At 36.7% G+C, this 25,224-nt stretch overlaps 2 protein-coding genes across 2 annotated transcripts in view; one reads left to right on the plus strand and one right to left on the minus strand.

Moving 5' to 3' along the window:
* The window catches only part of LOC105249670, a 115,963-nt gene extending 107,002 nt beyond the window's left edge, over positions 1-8,961 (minus strand). The window contains exon 1 of the mRNA XM_011255302.3: positions 8,631-8,961. Within this exon, the coding sequence (XP_011253604.2) occupies positions 8,631-8,830 (200 nt within the window). The 5' untranslated portion in view covers positions 8,831-8,961. The remainder of the gene's footprint in view (positions 1-8,630) is intronic.
* A 13,092-nt stretch (positions 8,962-22,053) lies between these two features.
* Positions 22,054-24,109, plus strand: LOC105249667 (nischarin). The gene is made up of 3 exons (XM_011255300.3): positions 22,054-22,504; positions 22,633-22,942; positions 23,021-24,109. The coding sequence occupies exons 1-3, from the start codon at positions 22,377-22,379 to the stop codon at positions 23,984-23,986; spliced, it is 1,404 nt and encodes a 467-aa protein (XP_011253602.1). The 5' UTR covers positions 22,054-22,376; the 3' UTR covers positions 23,987-24,109.
* The last annotated feature ends 1,115 nt before the right edge of the window (positions 24,110-25,224 follow it).

Here is a 25,224-nt window from a genome sequence, read left to right on the forward strand (position 1 = left end):
AACTAACCATGTTAAATGTTCATTTTACAACTTGGGAGATGTGCAGCTCGAAATATTAACTGCACACGTATTATTTATTTCATTTTTGTTTTGTAGCACGTATATTATTATAATGATATATTACGTGAAAATTAAAGTGCGAAGAATATATTCTTAAAAAAGTTTAATTTTTGTTATAGTTTTACTGAACATTTTATATTATTTACTTTTATATTATTATCTGAGAAATGTACAAGTTTTTAATTATGATTCAATCATTGATTGCAGCAACTAAAGCATGACCAAGATTGGACACAGTCAGCACAGGGAAGCGAGTAAAAAGAGATTTATATATATAGAAGAGAAAAGAATTATTTCTCGAGATATCTCACAATATAAAGCTCATTGTCAGATACATAAAACGATAACGGTGCTTTAAAGGACGATTGTGAGGAAACCGTTAAATCCAGACCGTTTGCAATCTCGTAAAAAGCCGCACGATAATGTCCGAATGGAAAATTTTAACGATATTAGTAAATCGTTGCGGTGCACTCAACTGGAACAATGTCCTTAAATGCACGCAAAAAATTGGCGAGAAAATAAATTATTACTGATTATCCGCCTTGAAATATTAAATGAAAATTGATCATCTCTCGAGATTTCTCCATTTTCGTTGGAAAAGCTCGTTTTATAAAAATAATATAAGGACATAATAAATATTCTCGCCTTTTTTTGATAGCAATGCATTTGGGGTTCGCCAGCGCACACATGTGCAATCGATAAAAATAGGCCAAACGGTAATTGAATTTGATATTTCTGTGTTACGCGATTAGATCCGTGGGGAAAATTTGCAGGTAATGTTACGGGATTGTCGCATATAGATCTCCATCTCTCGAAATGCCTGAGCTGCGATTAAATTAGGCACGATGAAGATGCGGTCTATACGAGAATTCCGGCGATGGGAGTCCCTACGATATCGTCCCGATCGAAAGGATAACGTCCCTAATGTCTGATACTGCATAAAGGAGATTACGACATAATGCAATCTGCGTCGAGCAAAGCATTGTTGCATTATACATTGTATATTCCATCCACGCTTATTTGTCTACATATTTTACGCACGCAAGTCAATTAATGGAATAAATAAAAAAATATAATGATACATGTACGTGCGAGGAAAAGATGGATAACGATGAATAATGAAAAGTACATCAATCATAATTATCAAGTCCTGAAAAATATAGAATGATAAAGTAAACGTCCTGCGAACAAAAACGATATAAAAGAGTCACGCGTACCATTTGCATTTTATATTTTATAGAAAATTTAGAGGGCGGTTTAAAGACAATTTACAGCATGTCGGAGATGAAAAAAGGATTAACCAAGGTTCGATACGACGTGAAAATCTTTCGTAGAAATCGCGACACTATCGTTATTTTAATAATAAATCACAATGTGTCGGCCGGTATCCGCTCGTTCGCTTTCATAAGTCACATACCCCGGCTGGGTTTATATCGACCATGTGGTTGTTTTTCCGCATTACTGAAAATTGTAACTAATTGCCTTGCGCTACGATGAAAATAAATAGGTCCTCTAAACACTGAGCTAAAGGTTGCGGGTTTATAAATTGAGAGATATATTAGATACCGGGTTTATCGAATATCTCTTCAGCCACATATTTTGAGATAATTGAATTGGGAAAAATAATCTTTTTGATATTTTTATTAACTTAATTTATTTACGATTATTAATAAAATGAAGAATCTTGTTAAACTAACCTCTAATAAATAAAGAAACTTAATTCGAGATTTCAATATATTTATCGATCGATTATTTATTAAGCGATAGAATTTTTACAAACCCATATATAAAAAATTGTAAATCTCACGAGTTTTTCATAGGATTTAAATGGATATTATCAAATTACATTAGCATTTATTTATAAAAATAAAAATTTGACAGGACAGACTCGCGAGTTGTTTGCTTTGGAGTAACTGCATTTCCGTCAAAGAGAGAGAAGGATATAAAATTTGCCCAAGTTTCATTGAAGCGCGACTAGTTATACAAAAAAATCTCACGCCAAAGTTTTTCGCTTCGTAAGACGAAATAGCGAGACAAGGGTTGCGAAAATTGCATTTTGTGGAAGCATTCTCTCAGAAAGAAGAGGAAACTTGTTTAAATCGTGCTACGTGAGATTAGACCACAGAGCGACTCGGCTTCTCGTTAGTTTTCGCGGCGAATCGAGATAATCGAGAGCTACGACAATTCCCATTTCCACTTTAACTTATTCGAAACATCTCGCCGCTGGTCCACCGCTAGTCGATTTAACTCTCGGAAAATTTCCCGTAATGAATGACATAACGGCATTGTGCGCGCGCAAAATCGAAAACAAATGTTGGTGCGAAGTATAAAAGAGGACGTAACGAGAAGCGGAAAATGAATTTAATGATTCACGACATACGCGAAATCCGCAATGAAAGGAAAAAAGTTCGCACGCGAAAAAGATGGGAAAATCCAAATGTAAAGTTGCTCCAGTTTTTTTTGCGACTTACGCGGACAAAAACTCGACTTTGCGATCTTCCTTCACGACAGAAATACATTCGACATTCATGTCGCGACGCCATCTTTGCTATTTTTTTCTGCCTTCCTTTTCATCAAGATTGCTAATCTGACGGATCATTTTTATTCCAAGGACCAACTTTTTACACCCGAAATTGCTATAATAATCTGTAGACGCTATAAAAACGATATTTTCAACATATCGATCGATATTAATTCTTATAAGGATAATTGAAATTTTTTTCGTTTTCATAGAATAATACATTTTCTATGAAAATGAGAAAAAGAATAATGACAATTATCTATCAGGTAAACTGATAAGTTTAGCCGTTCTTTCCTTAACTTTAATTCGCTTGAAACCTTTTAATTCTTATTATAATTAAAGTTTTTAAGTAATCATTTTCCTCGCCTCGCACAAATCCAAAGTTACTCGCTTTTTCAAATTAGGAAAACTTTTCCGAACGAGCGAAAATTGGGCGAGTTGGAATAGCGAGTCGAGATGCAAAAATATTAAAGTGTCCCTATATATTTACAATCTTACCGTTCGTATATATGAATAAAAGTTGGCCGGGTAGATTAAATCGAACAAAATAAATTTCGCAGATGCGTTTCCAGACTTGACGATTTTGTTCGCTCTTGACGAACACGCGAAATTATTTAGCGTGGACTCAGCTGAAAATGGCAATAACATAAACGCTGCTGCTTGATAGATTCCGTTGTTGTCCGAACAAATGGTCGCTCGTTTATATTGATTCTAATCCGCGGCGTGCTATCAATCGAGCACGATAAAATCGAGGCCGAACTAATTGAACGATGAAAATCTGCTCAAGTTGGCTCTCTCGAATCTACTAGATCGATGCCTTTGACAGTCTAAATATTTAGCATTCCTTAATTCGATTGCAAAACTTGAATTTTATTAAAATGACTAACGCGTTGCCTTTAATTATAAAAATAAATGCACTTTGGTATAATTATAGGAAATATCTTTGTAAAAATGGCAAAAATAATGTAATGTATAATTTATGCATTTGAAATGTATATAATTAAATTTTAAAACGAGTCACGTAGATACTATCAATCATAATCTAATGACAATAATCGACAAAATAATATCGGTCGAGAGAACAAATAGAGGCGACAGTCATTAAATCCCAAGATTTAAGGCAACGACACGCGATATAAGCTATATGGAATAAATTTTATAAATTTTCAATCAAACAAATTTTCAAGATTTAACATTCTTTTCATTATAAAATGTATACTTTCATCGTGATATTTTGTATATATCTTCACGTATATTCTATATTCATATAATTCTATATTTTACAGATTTTCAATAAGTGATATCGAGGATTCTCCTGGATATAGAATTAATGTTAAAATCATTGCCCACACATACATCTCCAATGCTCCGAAAGTGTTTCATCGGTAACTGTAATGGACTATCTTGAAAACGCTCGGACAATATCGGAACGGGACCTTCCCTTCCAATCGATATCCCGACAATTCCTCACCTCGATTTGGTATCCAGCGTACAAAGTGGGCGAGGATCGATCGTACGATCGATGTCCCTGCGCGACACGAATTAAAGGAATTTACTGCGATCGATCGATCGCCTCGTGGTCGACAGCCGCGCGTCGTCAGATGCACGAGGCACGTATGCACGAGGCATGTATGCACGCGCATGCACGCGAGACACGCGTGAACGTCATACACGACTCATTCACTTTCACCCCGCGATACGAGCGTGCAGTTCGCGGCCTGCGATGTGAAATAACGGCCGTTCGTTCGTTCGTTCGTTAGCGAAACGCGACGGAAAAAAAGGAGCAAGTGTCTAACGAACGTGCGCGAAATTGCAAATAAAAGAGGGGACGCCGTTAGATACCATTAAAACGAAATATACGGTGGCGAGCGAAACGCCGCGCTAATTAAAATAAATAAATTGCGAAAGTCAAACGCAAAGGAATGCGGTCAGGATTACGTTTCAAGCAATTCGACGTAACGAACGGATGTATGAGAGGAGTGCTAAATCGTCATTTCATTATAAAACTCTAAATGGTATAATTAACGGGATATTATATGATTTGCAGGTATACCACTGAGAGTTGTATCTCGCGAGTAATTGTACGCATTGGATAATGATTGAATATATTTAAGGATGTTTTTTTGTACCTATTTTCAAAATATTGAGAATTTCATGAAAATTGTACGGAATGTCCTTACATATGTTTAGAATGTTCGGTACAATTTTTAAATCGATTCACTAAAGCGTTCACAAGTTATAAGGATTTTAATTTGCACCGAATTAACATGTGTTTTTATGGGAAACGTAACCACCATCGATTCAAATGATAAAAACACATGGAAATAATATTCAGAATTTGTTTAAAATTTGCAAAAGTTTAGATACAGAGAAAATATTTGGTCAAATAATATTATACAAGTATTCACTGGTTAAAAACATATTGAATATAATTCAACTAAATTTTAGCCATGTATCTGTCACAAGGCAAAATTCTCTGCCAAAAGTTAATCATTTCGATTAACAAAATTCGGAATATTTCAATAAAAACGCAATAAATATTTAAAAAATACATCTCTGCGCTGTAGCTAAGATTAAATTGTAATATTCCACACAATTTCTCATACTCAAAATACACCAAAAGTGAATATTCGTCAATATTGATTTTCAGCTACTTTTTGCTGAGATTGCACATACAAAACATCCTTAAAGCATCGGAAATCGAGATACGACGGCAGTCGTATGAATAAAACTAATAAAACTCGACGATAGCTTTCCGACAGAATATTTCATCCAAACGGTGTTAACTTTTCGTTTGTCATTATGAATAAAATATTCGACATAGACGAGTTTACCAGCTTAATTTCACGATTACGGTTATATTTGCAACAGCAGCGATAATAATTTATTGGCAAGCTTCAAAGTTCGAAGCCTCGCGCACAAATCGCCGCGTAAGTTGAACGTTAAAATTGCTCCGTGATCTTCAGCAACGAATCGGTTACGCGATGGAATTAATTACAGTTCTTACGCACGCGATGCGGCAATTTCGCTCGAAATGATGCATTATTTGCGCTGTGCAAAATTAGTCTAAAGGCGATAAAAGGGAGACGCGGATATTATATCGCTGCGTAGATAATGCACCGTACCAACAGCTTTAAAGCTCTCGAGCAAAGCACTTCCGCCGACTAAATATTCCTTTCGATGCAAGATTTGAACTTTACGAGCTTTACTTTGACGTTTCAATTGTACTCGAGAATATTTCGTTGCAAAATAAATTTTATTTCTTTCAATTTCCGAAAACATTCATCTCAAGATGACGCGCAAACGGATGTCGGATTAACAATTGTACAGTTTTTTGTACAGTGCTTGCGAATGCTTCTTTGTGAAAATTGCACGTTACACTGAACACGGTAAAAGAGAAGCGAACAGAGACTAGATTTATTTTAGAGCATTGTTTGCGAGTGTATTAAAACGACGCTAATTAAACTGCAATTCAAATCTCTTCATATTGTATAGCTTTTATTTTCTCACGATTTTATTATGATTCCTAGCGACATAACAAAGCTAATTCTCAACTTTTCGGTACCGAAATACAATCGTATCGTAGCGTACAATTTTTTTTATGCGATTTCTCGTGTGCGAAAAAAGTAATCTTATATTTTATATAAAAATAATAATATTTGCAAATTGTTATCTAAATGAATAAAGTCGCGATTTTTGGATCACCGTGTATATTCTACGTGGACGAGATAGCTTCACTCTCTCTCTCTCTTTCTCTTTTTCTTTGAGATTGTGTCGCAAGAATATCACTCGGACAGTTAATTAATGAGAGAAGGAGTCGCGAGAAACGAGCACAGCAGGGAGAAAGGAAAAAATAACGTTTCGCCTCAAAGCAAAGCTTGAAAGAAAGCGCAAGAGGAGCGAAGAGGAGAAGATGTTACAACGCGAGATTACAATCGATCACACGCGATCACAATAGAATAGCGGTTCACGGACATCCGTATCGCGCCAGAGTTCCTGCGGAACTGACAGCACTTCCGTTACGATAGCGTAAAAATCACGAGACCCACCACCCTCTCTTCCCCTCCCCGTTATCCCCTCCGAGCGGCAGTCACGTGACCTTTTAACCGTCTACCCGCCCTCGAGATGCACTCTCGCCCTCGCCCTCTGCCAGCCGCTCGCCCCCTCGCACGACGCCCCTTTCATGCTCGCTCCGAAAATGCTCGCAAAATTTTCGCCGGTGTCATTCTCGGTCCGACATTCCAGTCATGTTCCGTTACGATTGGTTCGAGCAAAACGATAGCCGAGGCGAGGTTGTATTTCAAGCCAATAGCATTTGGGCGTTTCCGACATGTTGAAGTTTGAAGTATTATATAGAGTGAAAGAAGCGATAACTAGTGCAAATGTTGCAAATAAAAAAAGAAATCAAAATAATGAAATTATATGAATATATATATATATATATATATATATATATATATATATATATATGAAATGAAATTATGAGTATATACAAGGTAGGCCATCTTAACCTCATAACTCGGAAAGTACTCAATGAAAAAATACTTTATTATAGTGTTTTGGAAAGCTCTTGAGGCAAGCTACAAGAATATGTAAAAGTATATAGGGTATCCCATTTAGAAAGTGGAGGTGATCTTCATGTGACCTTCAAGTGACTCTTCAAGATCAAAGTAATGGCACCATCTTATGTCTCCCCTCAAGCCATACAACTTTTGTCTAAAACATTTTTGTCTTAAACTTATGAATTTTGAGATATTTCAGTGCGTAGATTAAAATGGCCTACCCTGTATATGAAATTAAATTACTAAATTAGCCACTAAATGTGATTATAATGTGATTATTTTTACGTAACTCTTTTTTAAAATACGCACCGATGATGACACGTGTAAATTCTAAAGATTTATAATGCGAGAGATATATATAAATGCAATCTTGCGAGAGGTAAATGCAATTCGCGTAACGCCAAGAAACGGAGTCACGTTGCACTTCACGACTTCAATTATTCTTGAATAACTTTAAAAGCGCGTACTTGTTGCGTATCCTCGTATCGTGTCATCATTGTGTAACAGAGATGCGTTACAAATTATGCAAAAGTTGAATACGCGGATACGCAACAAGCTTAATCGGTGCAATATTAATATGTGCACGATTTGTACATCACCTTCCTTGCACACGATGATATGATACGAGGATACGTAACAAGTTTCTACGAGCCTCAAGATGATTATCTCCAAGACAATATATTACTCATATACTTGGCTTATCCGACGCAACTTTTATTTTGGAATTAATTTTGTCTCCTGACAACGAATGTTAAAAGTGTTTGCAACGCTTTTCTTATGCGCAAACAAGATTGCGCCGTGCATTTCGGCAAAGGCGAGCGCAACATTCCAAAACGTCATTAAATGTAAAGCCGGTCGTAGATCATCTCTTATATTATATGGAAGCGGCTGTTTACCGAATAAACGCAGACGGCCCGGGCAAATAACGGCACGCGGTAAATCTTGCGCTTAGCTTCGTATCAGAAACGCGATAATTACGGTGCTCTCGAGACGCCAGAGAACTCACGTCAAATTTCAGCTAGCTCGTTTGCTATATTTCCCGCTGAAACGCTACATAATTCTCTCGAGCGAGCCAAACATACGTAGGTAAAAGACTAACTGAACCATATCATATGTTATCTCGTTCGCTCGAGATATTCATTCTAGATCAAAATTTATTTTAAAGTATTTCGATTCATTTTCAATCTGTCCAATAAATATATAAAATTATATAATAAAAAAAAATTATATAATATTATTATGCATTTTTATTATATATTTTATCATAATATATGATGATAATATATATATATATATATTCTTTTAAACTCTTGATAGAGCTTTAAAAAAATAATAAGAAAGAAGAGATTTAATTTTCGATAATCATTTCTCGTAAATAAACTTTTTGTATAAAAATTAAATATTTTTAAATATGCGTTTTGAATCCATCTTTGTTTTTCTTCCGATTACGACGAATATAAATCTCCAGAGGAGACAAGCTCTTTTACCTGTCGTTTCCAGTCCGTGTCCTCACCACGTCGTAACGAACGCTGGGCTTTCTGCGACGATTCCTCGGGCTTCTCAGAATTTTTCTGCCGTTTCCGGATGGCTCGTAAACAATGTCACGCAAATAGGTGTGAGTCTTTAGCGGCTGATACGCCTCGGTGGTTGTGCAGGCGTCGATGCAGCTGCAGCAGCACTTGGACATGGCGTTAGATTCTTTTCACGCGACGATCAAATCCTCCCCGACCAAGTTTTCATTCTCTTTTACTCCTCTTTTATCTCTCCGCCGTTACTACTACCTCACAATCCTCGGAACTGCCTTACTTTCTGGCGAACAGCAAGAAAGTGTGTGGTATCGACATCGTCCGCGCGAAAAAGAAGAAGCGAAAAAGAAGAAGACGGCTTTGGCGTTGCTCTCGGACGAGAGCACGTCCGCCCGATATAGAAGGTCCGAGTGAAATACACTCGACGGTTTATAGAACAGCCGCGGTACCGTCGATCCACAGTCGGCGTAGGTGGATAAGAACGATATAGGAATCGAAAAAGCCCGTGATCTATCGTGCGCGTGCTCTTTACGTGAACAAACTTCCAAGAGCGCTCGGTCGACCGAGTCTCGAGCCACCCGGCGCGAATACACCACCGAGAGGGGGGGGGGAGAGGGGGAGAGGCAACCTTGGATGAAAAGTTGGAACGGTTTTTGGTCGGTGCCGCGTCTATTCGCTCGTCAACATTTTATTCAAAGCGCGAGGACTCGATTCAATTTTTCAACGCTATAGATATGGAAAGAACAGGCGACGTATACTTTACCACCAACTATCGCGTTTTTCGATCTCATGAATAATAAGTAACGAGAAATATCTTTCCGTTTGTGTAATGTGGAAATCTTTGACGCTACATGACTCGGTTTCAATCTCTGGCTGGAAGGACGCCTCGCATCGAGATGCGAAATAATAACTAATTACGTTAAATACAAAAGCAAAGAATAGGCGAAAATATATAATTTTATAATTGGATTATTTCACGATTGACCAGAATTTTCATCACGATAATTTAAACGTGACGCGCTCATACTTTGGTCATAAGCAAGATTCGGAGAAGCCTAAAATAGGACCAAAGAGAGAGCGAGAGTCGATGGGAATGCGCGTTTGTGCGAGCATGAAACAATGCCGAAATTTAACGCCGGTGGTTCCGTCCATCGGAATTGCGAGCACGTCCGCGAGGAATGTCTTTTCAGTTACAAATACCATAATTTTCCCGAGACCCGACCCCCATCTCCGTCACATTTCTTGATGATTGTTCGATGATTCTTAATATTCAGAAAACGTCCCACGCCCCCAGTACATTATAATCGTTATATGACATTTACCGATCGTTCCATAACAATGTTATTCCAAGCGTTTTATTTGCAATAGAATTTCTAAAGTCATCTTGAGAATATCCTTCACGAGGAGAGTAAAGTTGGCATCGCAAAAAAATTTCAAATAAAAGTTTGTGTCATTTAATGGCTTACATCCTGAAAGAAATTTTCAAGAGAAACATTTTTACGAGATATGTATATATATTTGTTATTCAACTCGCGCAATTAATTTCTGCGGAAATTTAATAAATGTAGGAAAAAATATCATTTTCTATCGTTATAAAATGATGACGATTTTTCAGACTTAATGTCGACTCTCTTTTTTTGTCACGTTATACAGTTTGAGTTTTATTTTCCAGTTACCGGAATTTTTTGGAAATTTAGTTTTCGATCGGACACACTTTACGTGACACGACATATGTCGGAGCACAATGTTGAAAATTCGCGAGTTCCCTCGCAACGAACGCTCGGAACGATACTGAGAGAAATTTTCTCCGTGAAGAGAGGAGATGAAGAAGAAATAGAAGAAGAACCTCCCAGAGAGGAGGAACGCATGTCCTCCGTCTGTACGTCAGCAGTGCATGACGCATAGTGTAATTTAAATAAGCATATCTTCTCACGAACGATGCATTATTCTGCCGTTATTATTTAACATAAACGCGCGTAAAAACTATCATTTTACAGGAAACAATTGCAATATTAAATAATATCATGTACTTGACGGTAAATTAGTTTCGATTAAAGGATTAATAAGTCAATCTTGGGATTAATTTTTTCGTAATCTGATTTTAGACATCGTAATGAAGATTGACAATTTTCCAAAATATTTCAAGTATATGTGAAAAACATATTTGAAGGTAATCCACCGAATGTTACGCCAGTGTGACGACCGTACGATTGCATCGCATAAGAACATTCATCGGTGTGTACCGCGAGAACGCGTTTGCTCGACACACGCATCGCTGTAGTCTGCAAACCAGGCGGATCAACAACCGGACATGGCTGCAGACTGCAGCTTCTTTTGCGTTCCGTTTGCTCATCAGGAGCGCACGCATCATGTACGCGAAACATTCGACATATTGCACGTTCGTTTATAAAAACAAAATTCCTTTTTTAGAGAGCAAAGACCACTAAATGCAACAAAGAAGCCTATTGTAGGATAGTCTATTGTCGTCCAAATAAGAAATGATAGGATCAATTACACACAAAATTAATAAGATGATTATCTAAGAGTCGCATCGATAGAAATGCGAGTAAAACAATGAGGCAGGGCAAAAGTATTGTTATCAATGGTGTATTTTATCTAAGAATGAGGCTGCCGGATAAGCTCGCAAAATTTTCTGGCGAAAAAATGGCAAAGGCCGGCAACGCGCATTGTGATTCTACAGAATACCTTCCGAGAAAGAATGTGGTTTGGTGCGCAGAGTCACACGAACTCGAAAATGAGACACGTGCACGCCATAAGGGTGACAATCTTACATTTTGCATATCCGGATCACACGGACTCGTATCGCAAAAATTCCGCCAATTTATCGCGTAGCGGGATGCTTCGCTGAAATAAAACGTGCGCAAGGTATATCCGTGTGCATGACCACCAATGTAAACATGTTGGTATTTCGATAACACACTGCACTTCGCTGACGCTGATTCGATTAAATCATCTACGTCTACGAGAATTAAATCTTATGATTTGCCATAATTATCGGAGCGTGATATATCGCGAAGCGAACAGAGAAAGAGAGAGAAAGAGTGCATGTTATAAGCAATATAAATTAAAATATGTTGCAGCACATATCGCAAAAATATCAAGTGCGACGATGGCAAAATATGGCAAAATATGACATTCGAATTTATTTCTCTGACATGTACATTTTGCTCCTTGCATCTCTCGGAGACACGCAATTCCTGTCTTGATGCAAGACACGAAGAAATATTTTCCTGCGATTCTTTTACATCTCTATTCGATAGCTATATATTTGAATGATTTTATGATGTTTAAGAGACCATCATCATATTTCTTTTCACTCAAAATTACTTCTCTTATATTTTCCAGCTTATATTTTTAATTAGCAACTCAGCTTAAGGAGCTTAAATAAAAGAAGATTTGATCGTTGTAAAAACAAGTGCAATGCGACGACGTAATATTTTGATAGCGATTTCAGAGACAAATTATAAAAACTTAATACTTTAGAAAAAAATAATACTTTAAATATCAAATATCATATTAAAAAATTTATTTAAAAAGGATTAGCAAAAGAAAGCGACTTATTAAAAAAAGTTCATCGATTATTACTAATTTATCGTTGCTTTTTTATTGCATTTTATATACGTATGAGACGCAGACATGGGAAACGTAAAGTGATTATAAAATGTTAAGATCGATATTGCTTCCCTTTCTCTTTCTCTCTTTCTCGCAATCCTCTTATCCAATAACTCTCCTGTAATGGCCGTATAGGCGTGTAATTCGTTCACCTCGAGGGAAGCGCAGCTCTTTTCCGTCCGGGATGACAAATTTATTAAAGACAAAGAGATCTCTTCCTCGGAGGAGAGACGGTCAAAGATAAACTGTACGTCATCCGGTGCGAGTATATTATCTTTCTTTTTCCACCTAAATTCGCTTCTTACGTCGATCGATAGTTCTCTCTTTTCTACGCATCATATAATCCATTCCATTCGAAAGACCGAAAGTTGATTGAGTTGATAGCGATCGTTGACTCTGCTCAACATGCACGCGATATATGCACGCGCGTGCTTGTGAATTACACTAAAAAGTTTACGAAAATAAGAGAGCGAAAAAGGTTCGATAGGAAAATATATTATACGATGTAAATAAGATTGAGTGATAAGCAATCTTACGATCGAGTTAAAATTGAATTGAAAGACGGTTCGATCTTTTAAATTTGCATCATAATAAATGTAATATTTATTATGTCTATTTATATATTTAATATCGCGTATCTATTATGCTATATTACATGTTGCTTATAATAAGACGCAAAAGGAAAAAAAACGAGTCGATCAAAGTCAATGCCTGGAGCGTCTAAGAATATCGATGATGGACAAAATAAGAGAATCAATCGGCAGAGAGATGGAACGCAATATTCACTCGGTGGTGATCGCGAGGTAGAAGGCAACGCTCTCATAATTCAGTACAGTTCGCAATATCGAGGAGCTGCGGAGCTTCAACGCCAGCATACTTTCGTATTTCACCTAAAACAGGTGAATATTGCCGACGATGCATCACCCGTGCCATTCGCCGGGCGTCCGCTACCACAATTTAGTCAAGAGTACAGCCGCAAAATCGATTGATTTTATTCAGGCCTGGCTCTTTCGTGACACGACACGACTGACGACGTGGGAATTTTTTTAAATTACATATATTTAACGCAAATTCCAAGTATTACAATTGTGATAAACGAGCATTTATTTCATAGAAATAAATTTATACAAATAATCACGACTTTTGTTTCTTTCAAGACAATCCAGAATTTCGTCTGTATTTAATTTTTGTGCAGAAAAAAAGAATTATCAATTTGTCAATAAATTATATTGATAATATAAAGAAATAAATCATAGATTTAAAAAAAATAACAAATTGTACTTTATAAACTTTCTCAAAAATATGCATGAATTTATCTTTGATTGACAATGTTCTTTTTATTAATTATCAACTTTTTGTTATACAACATATAATAGTATAATATTATGCGATAATTTAACATGTACAATATTAAATATAATAATATATTTATTATGATGTAAATGTAAAAGGAAATGTCAACTCAGTTTTAACTCGATCGTAAAATCGTAAAATCACTTGTTACCACTCGAGAAAAATCTGTTTAAATATCCATCCAAACATTTAGCGTGATTAAAAAATTTGGATTTTTGTGATTATCGAGAAAAAATGGCTGGAAACTATCGGTTAGGAAAAATTCTAACTCGCCGCAAAACATCCGAATTGCTTTGCACGTTCCGACCTTACGTTTCCCCGTGGATTTTCATACCTTGTCCGTATTTTTCCTTTTTCTTTTAGAATAGTCTACCACGTTGTATACGCATTTGAAACATGTAAGACAAGCTACAGTGACAATAGATAGACGAAAGAGACAAAATAAAATTATTCGGTCGTTGCTGCTGTAATACTGGATTCATAAGAATTGATTCGTCGTTTTTCATCATCATCATTTGAGCGAAAATAATTTTGCTTCTCTAATTTAGTTGATAGTGATTCAAAAATAATTCGATAAAAAAACGGAAAAAATCTCGAATAGATTCATTCTTGTTCAATCAATAAGATGTTCTTTTTTATAAGTAGAAAAATAATAGCAGACAATTACAAGTAATCATAATCGCAGTCAATGATCTGTCTGCCATTCAACCTTTTCAACATAATTCATGCAAATATGAAATATGTGTTTTCCAAGATGTCTTTAATTTTATTTTTCTTATTATCTCTAATACTTAACTTTTCTCATAGCTTTATTTTCTTGAAATGTTTATTTAACAATAGTTAACATAATTCATTTTTTCGCTCGATAATTTCAAAATTGTGAGTATCTTTGCAAGAATCAAGTTGCAGGTAAAATTTCTCTCTCGGGGAAAAACGGACATCGCGAAAACTGTAAGAATGAACTATAGTATTACGTTGGCGAATCACGAGAAAAAGAAACCTTTTTTCTTCCGTTAGTCGCGTTTTTCTCATTGTTTCACTGGTCCCCAGATACAACGAGCTAATAAGAAGAGAATTATAGCACGAGCAAAGAAACTTTTCTATATAATAATACTCCGTCCATTTTTTCACTTGAGATACTATTATTCTTGCGTAAAGGATATGGTACAAAAATCTTTATTAAACGTTTATAATTTCCATAGCAAAAATTTTTCCTCATCTCTTCATTGCAACTTTTGCGTTTCGTTAACAAAACTTTTTTTTTTATCAAAGGACATTTTATCAAATTAATTTTTACATGACAGATTTAGTCAAAAATTCTCTCTAAATTAAATTTGAATAAAAACCATACTTACATTCTTGAGAAGATGATGAAAATAGCTCAAGTTACTTAATCATTTTATTTATATTCCATTTCAAGATATCGAAAGGATTCAATTTGGAGCACGCTTCGATTTTATTTCCGAAAATAAAACAAAGTATATTTCTCCATTTTATTCTAAAAATCTAAAAATGAACATTTTCCGTTATTTGAATTTGAAAAATATTGAAACTGCATCTATCGAATCCTGCTTGACGAGGCATAACTAGCGAACGTTCTATAGAAACGCGCGACAGCGAGATGACGGAAATTGAAGATTTCAAAAATGACTCATGGAATCCGATGGCAATTCAGGAATTATGTATCCTTCTTACCTTTCTTACGTGAATCGCCGTATAAAAAGTTCTAAATCTAAGTTCCAATTTTAAGGATCGATATTCGAAGGCGCGCTTCGAATTCGAAAGTGAGAAATGAGACTTTCATCGAAACTTTAATCGATCACAGTAAGGAAAGGTAACGTCGAGAGTGGAAAAGGAGAGAGAGGAAAAAAACTGACGGAAGAAAAACGAGAGAAAAGAGAGTAAAGTCAAAGGAAGCGAGGAAATGTACGGATTCTAGCCGCGATGCTCTTACCCCAGATATACTTTTACCGAGCTCGAATGTGCGTGCACATTGCAATCGAGTACACTCGAGAAAGTAGCCACGTGGCGCCGATACGAGAAGAGACTTCTGTCTCGTTCAATTTCAACAAAAACGACAATATCGCGTGCAATCGGCGCCGGGGTATATTTCGCGAGCTACGCGAAATAAAACCAAAACATCATGCGACATCCGTTATACTAAACAAATCGCAATCTCCGAGTTACGTTAAAACGCACATCAAAAATGATGTTAATTTTATATTTATTCAAACACTTTGCAGAATTATTTTTATGACTTGTGCAAAGTTGACGAATCAATTAAAATGAGAGGCAGGGATTAGTAATAATGCAGATGAAAGAGGAAAAGCGCGTTTCTATGTCCTGTAGCATCTCGAGAAGAAACATTATCGTGATAAATTACAAAGGTATTACTCGCTGCAAACAAGAAGGTAAAACCGACGGAAAATTTTAGTTTTGGTAGGTAACGCGTGCGTAATGTGTCCCTCGACATTTCCCGTCTCGGTGTGACCTCATATCTCACGCGCATTATGGGGTTTCCTTTGTACAGGCAAGTACTCGACGGAAATAAAGAATAAAAGAGAGAGGGAGAGAGAGAGAGAGCCAGTGCTTCGACAAGATGCAAAAGAGTGGTAAAAAGGAAAACGGGTAAACGAGGACGCGGCAGTAGAGGAGAGAAGGAATGCAGCGCGGTCACAACATCAAAGTGAACGAGATGGTGAGTCGTCTGGCTGCAGTCGAGCGTGCATACACGGCGTATACTAGTATGTACGGAGGCTGCCGACTGCAGAGGCTTATGGTTACTGCCAGAGGACTGCGAAGGATTCTCATTTAATGTTCGGACTTCGAAATCGCTCCGTTAACGGACGCGACGTTTGCACTATGCAAGATATCTGGAATGGACTCTCTATTCCTCTCTTCGCTCTCCTAATCCCTTCGCTACCCATTTCCTTCTTTTAGACGCTCCGTTGTTCGCGCTCGTTCAACGACCGCTTGTGTCACGGTCGCATTTTCGTCTCTCTCTCTCTCCTTTCTTTTTCATTCAAATATCCGACTGGTGTATTGTTTTGTGCGAGATAAGGTTCGAGCATAGCTCCTTGAATACTCGCTGAGAGGCACGCAAAAAAGTCTCCAAGTTTTACGCGGCCGTATTCGCGTCAGATATCTTACGTCGCGTTTCTTCGATCGTATGCCTCATGGCTCATGATAAAAGCTTCGTTTCGTATAGCTTTCCGACAGACTAATTCCCGATTTCCCGATCGGCTTTCCACAGTGACGTTCCACGTGAACGCGTTGCGTTATGTCACGGAAGAAATTACTCAAGAGATGAGAAAATTATGAGTCGAAATAAATAAAAACACATTTTTTAGATAAAAAAAAATATATAATATATACGGTATTTTTTCTTTCATTTTCAATAGAACGATATTATAATTTGCCATCAGCATCTATATCTTTGGCAGAAAAATCTCTCTTTTTCTCTCTTTTTCTCCGTTTATTCTTCGTAGAACAGTCAATAGATACTATAGCTGGGCAGGGAATGCAACGATAATTCGCAGTTATTTTAAATTCGCAAATGCGCAAATACATATTACAATTTATAAAAGCTTCATGTAAAATTCTTATCAACGAAAGTAGATTAACCCGGTATTTTGTAACCCGGCGTTTTATTATTTTATTTAATTCAGAGCAAACAATTTTTATATGACGTAAACGTCGCGCGAGAGAATTATATATATTTTTATAAATTTTTATTAATCCTTTCCTATACATCGCTTCTCGCATTGCAACGTGTTTTTTTTCACGGTATAAATATTTTAAATATAATTTCTATTTTGTTTCATTATAATTTCTATGAGCTCGAACGAAACAAAGGATATTTATCATCGATTTCGAACGCGCTCGGGTGTAAATTACACTTTGCTCAACCGCGTTCCATATGTTCTTAATTGCGTTATTTTACGTAAAGCGCAACTGCACTTTGATTTTAATCAAATTCCGTTGCATCGAGAAATCAGCGAATTGGGCTTCCGTGTGTATATATATATTGCTCTTCGTCATCGTCAAATTGTCAGACGAGAAACGAAAAACTGCGTACATGCGAAATGCGGGAAAATCCTTTAGATTGCTCGATCAAAGCTCAATGAACTTTAAATCGAATTAAACAAATGATTTATAGAATACATCGTCGCCGCAAAGATCAATCGACTTTTGTGAAAGCAGCCAACTTTATTCAAAGAGAAGTTCGTAGCGCGAGCCATTTCTCACGAGACGAGACGGATCAGTGTTCTACGACTGACTTTGTCGGCACAAAAAAAAAGAACAACGACGTATTATAACGGGTATCGCTGAGCTCTAATCGAACGTGAAGGGCTTCTTCGTTCCTCGATGCGAGAGACGAGAAACAACGCAACATTCCAAGCGGAAGAGAAAGAAGCGGCCACTCACCTCCGCCGCGATCCCGGCTATTGCTTCGACGAACAGTCTCACGGCATCCAGCATCCTCTATTCTCTCGTTCTCAGAGTATCCTCTCCATCTTGGTTCCTCTCTCCTTCTCTTGTTCCAAGTATGTAATCGGAAACGGCGAGCTGCAAGAAAGACGACGATATTAAGTTTAAAGTCACAGACGAGCACTGTTCTGGCATGTGCATGATCGCTTTAACTGACAGTTCTCGCAAATTACAATTCGAGTCTCCTCAAAAACACGTATGGATGAAAGAGAAAAAGGAAATATTCGCGAAATACATTTTTCAGAAACTGAGAAAACAAATACGCGTTTAACGTGTGGAAACGTACAATATAACAAATGGAAACATTTACGAGATAATTAAAATTTTATATCGATTAAAATTTTATATCGATGTACAAAAACGCCGCCAATAAAAGAAAAAAATTGCTATAAAATAAAAAAATTAAATAATTTTAATTAATTCTTTTTATTTACATGCCATCTAATTTTTTTAATATTAATTATATTTACTTTTAAAGTACATTGAACAGTTATACTAGAAAAAATTTAAAATAAAGTTATAATATAAACCTTTATATAATAAAAAGTTATAATATAAAGTTATAATATAATTTAAAAATTATGGAAAAAGATTTTACATGTTTCGAAGAGTCTGTTCATTGGTACCTGATAACATTTATGCATAACTGATAAATTGATAAATTCATTTAAATTTTAATATATTACAACGCACGATAATTCAATAGGTCCATGACGAAAAATTACATTTACATGATTTTCTCCTTCTTATACGAGCACCTTTTTCTTTCGTGATCTTTCTATGCCGTTGGTGTCAATGACGTGGCAAGAATGTCAGAATACGCTTACAACCGAAATATCTACCTGCGCAATTCACTTCAACCGAATGCTAATGAGAGAATCACAGGCCAAGATTTATTTTGTATTCTGGCAGTCCGTCACGTAATTTTTGTCGCGTTTAATCGCGTTTTTGCAATCTCGCATAAAACCGTAGAAATATGCGCCGTTTTTTTCTGCTATCCGTAATAAAAGCTACTATCATAATATCGTAATTATCAAAATTACACATCGTTGTAATGATAACATATTTTTGATTATCAGAGATAGACTATCATCCGCAGCCAACAAAAAAAATGTTGCGAATAGCATTATATTGTCATTAAAATCGATGTTTGTGTAAATCGCGTTTGCCGTTTCAGGTGTTGAAAAAGAATATTTACGACGGTCAGATAGATCGTCCATCACGAAAGAATTGATCAGAGGCTGTAATCGTTGAAACTCACCGTCCTTGGTTTAAGCAACGAAGAACGGACGCGTCCTCTGGAATGTGGTTGTCAGATTGACGTCTTTACCGATCGTGAAAGGTATAATCCGCTATCTATTCTGTGTGTCACTGCACTTAATTTAAGCACACTTCCCACGCGACTAATCTTTTTTTGGCAAACACACTCGACTCTCTCGCGAATTGTCAAATCTCCCGTCCGAAGCTACATTTCTCGTTTCGTTTCTCACCAGATTTTTCGTAACGATATCCAAGAGAAATCGCGTTTCCGATGTTAAAGCATCGTTCACCATTTATACTGCGATTTCGCAATCTCTTTTGAGGAAGGGGTCGAAATTCGAGAAGAAATTCGAGAAATATCACATCGAGCGAACGTTTAAATAGATCGATAATATCGAATCTTTTTTATAACAGCACCCAAGAAATTGATATAAGAGCGATATATTGTTTACTCCCTTACCATTTTTTTCGCACAAATTTTTCGTCGCTTTTCCGAAAAACGCTTCGACGATCGAAGAAACGTGGGTGAAAGCGCGCGCGGACACGGACGATGACGCGTCGACGCGCGGTTCGAGAAGAGGAGCCGAGGAAGCTCGCATCGATCGCAATCGTATACCTGCGAGGAGGGCCACCTGAGGATCCCTTTTTTTTCCGGTGCACGCGGCGCGTGATTTCCGTCGTGTTTCTCCAGCGATAAACACACACCTGGACGCGCGCGCGCCGCGAGAGCACGCGTACCGCGTAAGGACGAAACCGACACGATACTGGACGGGAACGGGCAACAGGTTCGTCGGCTTGCCTCCGAGGAACGCGATGAAGGTAAGGGGAAATAAAGGGGGGGAGTGGTGAGCACAGCCAGCCAGGTAAGCCGCCATTGCTCCTGACGCAGCATCCAACCTGGCAGTGGCGTAAATAGCGAGACTCCATGGGGGACTTCGATTCATATATTTTTCTTTTTTTTTATAAAATGCCTTGAGAGCCACGTCTTTTCGATGCCTACCAAATATAAATGAATAAAACATATTAATTTGGATCTAAAGCTGTAGATGTTATATAAGACATCTCTTTGGAATGATTTGTCATCAAATTCATACATTATTGATTAAACTAAAAAACGAGATGCCTATTTAATTTTAAATTCTTTTTAGGATTAAAAAAAAGATAAAGATATATCAATTTTATTACAATTTCAATAACGCACGATACTAATCAAAATGAATGTACAGCTGTGTTCCTCGTGAAATTTAGAAATATTTCTGATAGATTTTACGGTTAAAAATTTTAGCGCGATTCGTTTCAAATTAAACAATGAATGACGTATTCCATCATTTATGTCCGGTTGCGTAGCTAGAGAATTATTCACGTCTCGATATATATTTACGATAGAAATCGATTGCAAAAATTTTGCATCCGAGAAATAACTTCCTGTATATTTATCTAGCACCAATCTGAGGACACACTGTGTGTCTAATCCATACATTGGTGTAATCAACCGTTTGACGTAGCACTTCCGATAGGAAGCCTCGGTTACGCCACTGCGGCAACAGGTTGTTGCCAATGAGAGCTGCCATGAATGAGCGAGCGAGCTCGTTTTGTGGCAGCGCGATCTGTCCCTACGTTAAGCAAAAACAAATTTCTTTCCTAGCTGAATCTGGTCTTCGTAATATTTGCGGCAATTTGAGATATAACCATGCAAAATCACACTCTCGGTCGCTCACTTTCTTGCTCTCTCTCTCTCTCTCTCTCTCTCTCCCCCCCTCTCTCTCTCTCAGCGAATATCTTATCGGTGAAACGCTGATAAATTCTCACGATATACGATATATGACAAACGATTGAAAAAGATTTCTTGTTTGTACAAAAGATTAGACGCAAGATATTAAGATCGCCAATAGATATCAAGCGATATCGCAGCTCCGAAAATTTGTTAAAGCAATCACGAGATATTTTCGGGATGGTAGGTATTTATCTCATTATAATTATCGATCGCATTTTAGAAAATTTAAAAAAGGATCGTGGCAATAATTTTCGCTCCGTTATCCTGAAATTGCACGTTACGACAAAAAAAGAGTTATCAAAAAATGAATAACTGTACGTGTGAATATTTTGAAAAGTGCAGCAATATGTATATATATATCTGAATCTGCTCGTTATCTTTTATAAAATGATATATCAGTGAGATAAAAAAAAAATATATACTCTACTCCGGTATCTCGTTTCTCAGAAAACTCTTCTTTAAAGAGACCCGTACCATCCAAGGACATTCTCGCGTTTCGGAAGGATTCATAACTCAGGTTATGTCGTCATATTTTCCGCACGAGCGAGAAAATGGATTGATGGTTGGAGTAGATAAAAAGAGAGGAGCGAGTAAAAAACGAGTCGAGGGAAAAAAACGCTAAGAACATCTAAACGTACCTACATTTTCTTCCTTCTTTTATGGATTCGCGTCCTTTTCTGGAATAAAGTATCACAATTTAAACGTACGTACGTAATCACCGTCCATCGCGCGCTACAAAACTGACCAAGATCGAGAGACGCGCAACGCGCAAGATAGATGAAGCGACATCTCGCGGCGTGTCGCGCAACGACACCTTGGTGATGCGACGTCTCGTCGTAAGATGGCAGCACCGTACGCCATCTGTTCCCACAGCTGTTCGGTAACTGTCAAAAATGAAAGGATGCTGTATATCTCGTGTTGCAGATATAACATTGACGGTTTTTTGAGACAGCTTCGATCAACAAGTACGTCGCAGCGACAGCGATAAGCGGTAGGCGGAGACACAGAGCTCGATGTAGCAAGATCGCAGACTCTTCTTCTCTAAATGCACCGCGTCGCATCGCGCCGCGCTGCGTTATTCCGCGGATATCGCGCGATTACACCGAGAAGTAACCTCTCGAGTCCGGAGTCCGGATCGTCGCGCAAAATCAACCTGCTACGTATAAACGAACCGAGACGCGCATCGCGACACGATCATGGCGTGTCTGCTGTCGAACCAGGAAAATGTGCGTTTAAAAATACCGTCGGCCGACACGGTGGACGGAGTCACGTATTACTGCATCGAGATTGGAATCGCATCGATCAAATGGACCGTGAGGCACAGGTAACATTGGCAATTACACTCATTTCCACCGCAAATCCTACGCGCGCGTAATAATCGCTCCTCTATTCTATTTAACCTAAGAGATGGTATCTAGGTGAAAGAAAATATGATTTTCCTTTGTGTTCAAGATACAATGACTTTGCGGAACTGCACGATAAACTCGTCTCCGAGCACTGCGTGGAGAAGGATATTTTACCGCCGAAAAAACTCATTGGTAACAAGTGCGAAGCCTTTGTGGAGAAGCGCAGGCAGAGTCTCGAGATATATCTCAACGCCGTTTATAATTATTTAAAGAAGGCGATGCCTCGAGAATTGGCTGTATTTCTAGACCTGCATGTATACGATATATACTTTCTTCTACAAAGTATGGCTCTGGAGTTCTTTACCAATGGCAATACTCTGCTACAAAATTCAAGTTATAAATTTAATCCTGTACAGGTAATAAATTTAATTTATAGTTTAATAAGTGTAAATTTATATTACAAAGATGCTAATACGATTCCCATTTATTTTTAGCTATATGCAATTAGCGAGAGATTGAAACAACCATGTCCATCTTTGGAAGTTGTGGATAAAAAATACGACTTTAGTCACGTTTTGGATTTTAATTCTCACTTGAATAGTCTCACGATTGAAGGAAGTTTGGAACCTTATAAAACTAGTAATATTTATTCATCCACATTGTCCATAGAATTATCGACCTTCAAAAACATACAGTATCTGACAATCGATCAATACCCCGTGGATAAAATTTATAATATGGGAAATCTTCGAGATACTGTGACTATGCTAAAAGTTACCAACACTAAGCTCAGAAACATTGTAGAATTTGCCATGTGTGAAGAGGTTCATAAAAATATCATAAACGCTAATGATTCTCATGTGTGGTTAAAAGTGACACATTTAGACCTCAGTGATAATCGCATAGAAGTCATTGATGAAGCAATTAAATTGTTACCGCACATAGAGTGTCTGACATTGAACAACAATCATTTGTCCGAGATTTCTAATGTTACGTTATTGCCGAGATTGTCTCAATTGTACCTAGCATCGAATAATTTTACCAATCTGCCGGATGACCTTCATACAAAACTCGGATATATCGTATACATAGATCTGTCGCAAAACAAATTAACGTCTCTCGCTAGTTTCTCGAAATTGTACTCATTGGAGGGATTGGATGTAAGCTGCAATCGCATCGAAAAGATCGAAGAAGTAAAACATATCGGTCATTTACCTTGTCTGGAGAATCTGAGATTGACTGGTAATCCTGTATCGACGATAGTGGATTACAGAGTTAAAGTTTTGGAGCCATTTGGTAAGAGAGCTGCCGACATTTGTCTCGATAACGAGAAGCCGAATCAAAAAGAACTCGATACAGTATCGGTTCATCAAGCGTTGCGCATCGCGAGAGAAGGTAAATCACCAACGTTTACCGCATCAGACGCGCCACTATTTTCCGCCGAAGTCCCGAGTATATAAAAATTTTAACCGTACTTTTATCTTTTATTACAATAATATTATCTGAATAATATTTATATACAAAGAGAAAATGTGTTTTATACCGCATCATATAAATTTTATCAATTAGTGACAGACTTCTTTTTCTTGCAATAAAACCGTATAATATTGTTTCCAATCTCGATATGTTATTTACTAGTTTTGTTTATACGTTTTATTGGCAAGCAGATAATATAAAAATTATGTTTTTTATCAGTTTTACCATAACGACTTGAAAAAGTATGCCAAAATGATAAAAGATAATACAATGTCTTCGTGTTATAACCTTGTACATAAATCTAAGAGATAAAACACCTTTTTGTCAAGCAAATGTCAAACTCTATTGATCCATGACAAAATTATATGAATACATCTTGTACAATTTATGAAATGAAACTTGCTATTTTATACATATAATGTACTACCGATATAATCATATGCAGATTTATATCAATTGTTTGTAATAATGAACAGATTTGCCCATCATAAATTATATACATATATATAGAATTATTTAATATTTTTTTATCAAAATACTCTTTTCTTAGAGATAATACGAATGTGAGAATCAATCATGTAATATTATTTATTTTGAAATCTTTAAGTTTTCCTATTTTAAGAAATAATACAAACACAATTTTGTGTAAGAATTTTATAATTAAACGTAAAAGATCTCTATATATATAAAATCTGTATATAAAAAAAAATATTTTGTTAATAAAGACAAATTAAAAATCCATAATCTGATGTGTATCACATAATACCCAATCGAAATATTATTGTTAACTGAAAATCACTTCACACACTAAATTACTATGTTACTAATTTTTCAAACTTATATGCATATTAATACTCACCGTGTATTTGTTTTGGAGAATATTGTCAGAGGAATATAAATTGCATATAAATTTTCTCATCATTGATTTTTATTTAAATTTGTGTTTGCATTACCTTTAAATATTATGCACATTTCGAAAATATTAAAATATTCATAAATAATATCAGTATATAATGCTCATGTATATATACACACACTAAGCATTGTGTTATAGTCTTTTTACGTACACCTAAACTAATACATACATAAGTTAACCATTACAAAACAATCGCTTTTCCATACATTTGTAATAGTTTCGATTCGTTGGTACGCGGTGCACAAGTAAGCAATATAGCTCACAACTTCTTGAAAAAAAGTCTAACTAAAATATATCTTTTCAAAA

This window comes from Camponotus floridanus, unplaced genomic scaffold (assembly GCF_003227725.1).
Source record: "Camponotus floridanus strain SB8 unplaced genomic scaffold, Cflo_v7.5 scaffold1, whole genome shotgun sequence".
Lineage (NCBI taxonomy): Eukaryota > Metazoa > Arthropoda > Insecta > Hymenoptera > Formicidae > Camponotus > Camponotus floridanus.

Excerpts from the sequence above, each read along its gene's own strand:
- LOC105249667 (XM_011255300.3), top strand. The coding sequence starts at position 22,377 with ATGGCGTGTCTGCTGTCGAACCAGGAAAATGTGCGTTTAAAAATACCG. Across the intron at positions 22,505-22,632 it reads AAATGGACCGTGAGGCACAG|ATACAATGACTTTGCGGAAC; the intron begins GTAACATTGGCA and ends TTTGTGTTCAAG. Across the intron at positions 22,943-23,020 it reads ATAAATTTAATCCTGTACAG|CTATATGCAATTAGCGAGAG; the intron begins GTAATAAATTTA and ends ATTTATTTTTAG.